Below are 1,269 nucleotides of genomic sequence, written 5' to 3' on the forward strand. Positions count from 1 at the left end.
AGCACATGACACTTGCAAAATAAAGACATAATCTTGGAACTGTAGCCTTGTCCCCAACTTGATTTTGCCATTCAGCCGTCAGTGATGGCAGCGTGCCTCAAGCAGCCACTGCCTGGGCAGGGAGCCCTGAGCCCACTACTGCCATCAAAGATTTCCCACAGATGGACAATGCTGCACCGGTGCCACACCAGCACTCTGTTGCAGCCCTGGTATTGCTCATGCATTGCTGCCTGGGGAGCCCAGCGTACCCCATCCGCGCACAGCCTTCCGCAGGGCCCCCCGCACCTCCTGGTTGCGGAGGCTATAGATGAGGGGGTTCAGCATGGGGGTGACTATGCAGTACAGTGTGGAGACCAGTGTGTCAGCTGCTGGGGAGTAGCCGGAGCTGGGCCGGTTGTAGTTCAGGTTGGCCGTCACAAAGTACAGGGCAACTACAAGCAGGTGGGCAGAGCATGTGGAGAAGGCCTTGTGCCGGCCAGTGGCCACGGGCATCCCGAGGACAGTGGCCAGGATGCGGAGGTAGGAGATGACGACAAGCAGGAAGGGGCTGAGGCCCACAAAGACACTGGCAGCGTGGAGTGCCACTTCGCTGGGGCGGGTGTTGCTGCACGCTGCCCTCAGCAGTGGGGGGACATCACAGAAGATATGCTGAAGCTGGGCAGCCCCGCAGAAGGAGAGCCTGGAGGCCAGGAGGGTGTGCACGGCTGAGTCCAGCATCCCCCAGAGCCAGCAGCTGGCGGCTGCCACTGCACAGACGCCCCGGCTCATGGCATGGGTGTAGCGCAGCGGCTGGCATATGGCTGCGTAGCGGTCGTAGGCCATGACAGCCAGGAGTGCGCACTCAGCCCCTGCGCACCCCATCAGGAAGAACATCTGTGCCAGGCACCCGTGGTAGGAGATGGTCGCCTGCGGGCGCAGGGCATTTGCCAGGATCTTGGGCACCGTCACTGATGAATAGCAAATGTCCAAACAGGACAGGTGACTGAGGAAGAAGTACATGGGGCTGTGGAGATGGGGATCCAGGGACACGAGAGCGAGTATTGCAGAGTTCCCCAGCAGCGTGGCAAGGTAAATGGCCAGGAAAAGAACAAAGAGGAAGGGCTGGCCATGGGAGAAGCCCAGGAGCACAAATTCCATCGTATGAGTCTGGTTCTCACCTGCCATGGGGCCAGCTGAATTGGTCTGTGGGCAGAAACGAGCACTGTGAGGAGGAGGTGGTGATTGTGAGCCAGGGGAGCACAACCACCCATGAGGCAAGGGTTTCACTGG

At 60.0% G+C, this 1,269-nt stretch overlaps 1 protein-coding gene across 1 annotated transcript; it reads right to left on the bottom strand.

The window, feature by feature from the left end:
* Nucleotides 1-216: 216 nt before the first annotated feature.
* LOC142077156 (olfactory receptor 5V1-like) lies at nt 217-1,252 on the bottom strand. The gene has a single exon (XM_075139321.1). It carries the CDS (start codon nt 1,162-1,164, stop codon nt 217-219), a length of 948 nt encoding a protein of 315 aa, XP_074995422.1. The 5' UTR covers nt 1,165-1,252.
* Between the last annotated feature and the right edge of the window lie 17 nt (nt 1,253-1,269).

The sequence above is a fragment of the Calonectris borealis genome, unplaced genomic scaffold (genome assembly GCF_964195595.1).
Source record: "Calonectris borealis unplaced genomic scaffold, bCalBor7.hap1.2 HAP1_SCAFFOLD_165, whole genome shotgun sequence".
Classification (NCBI taxonomy): Eukaryota; Metazoa; Chordata; class Aves; order Procellariiformes; family Procellariidae; genus Calonectris; species Calonectris borealis.

What these genes read in the sequence shown, in the direction of transcription:
- LOC142077156 (XM_075139321.1), bottom strand. Translation starts at nt 1,164, where the DNA reads ATGGCAGGTGAGAACCAGACTCATACGATGGAATTTGTGCTCCTGGGC.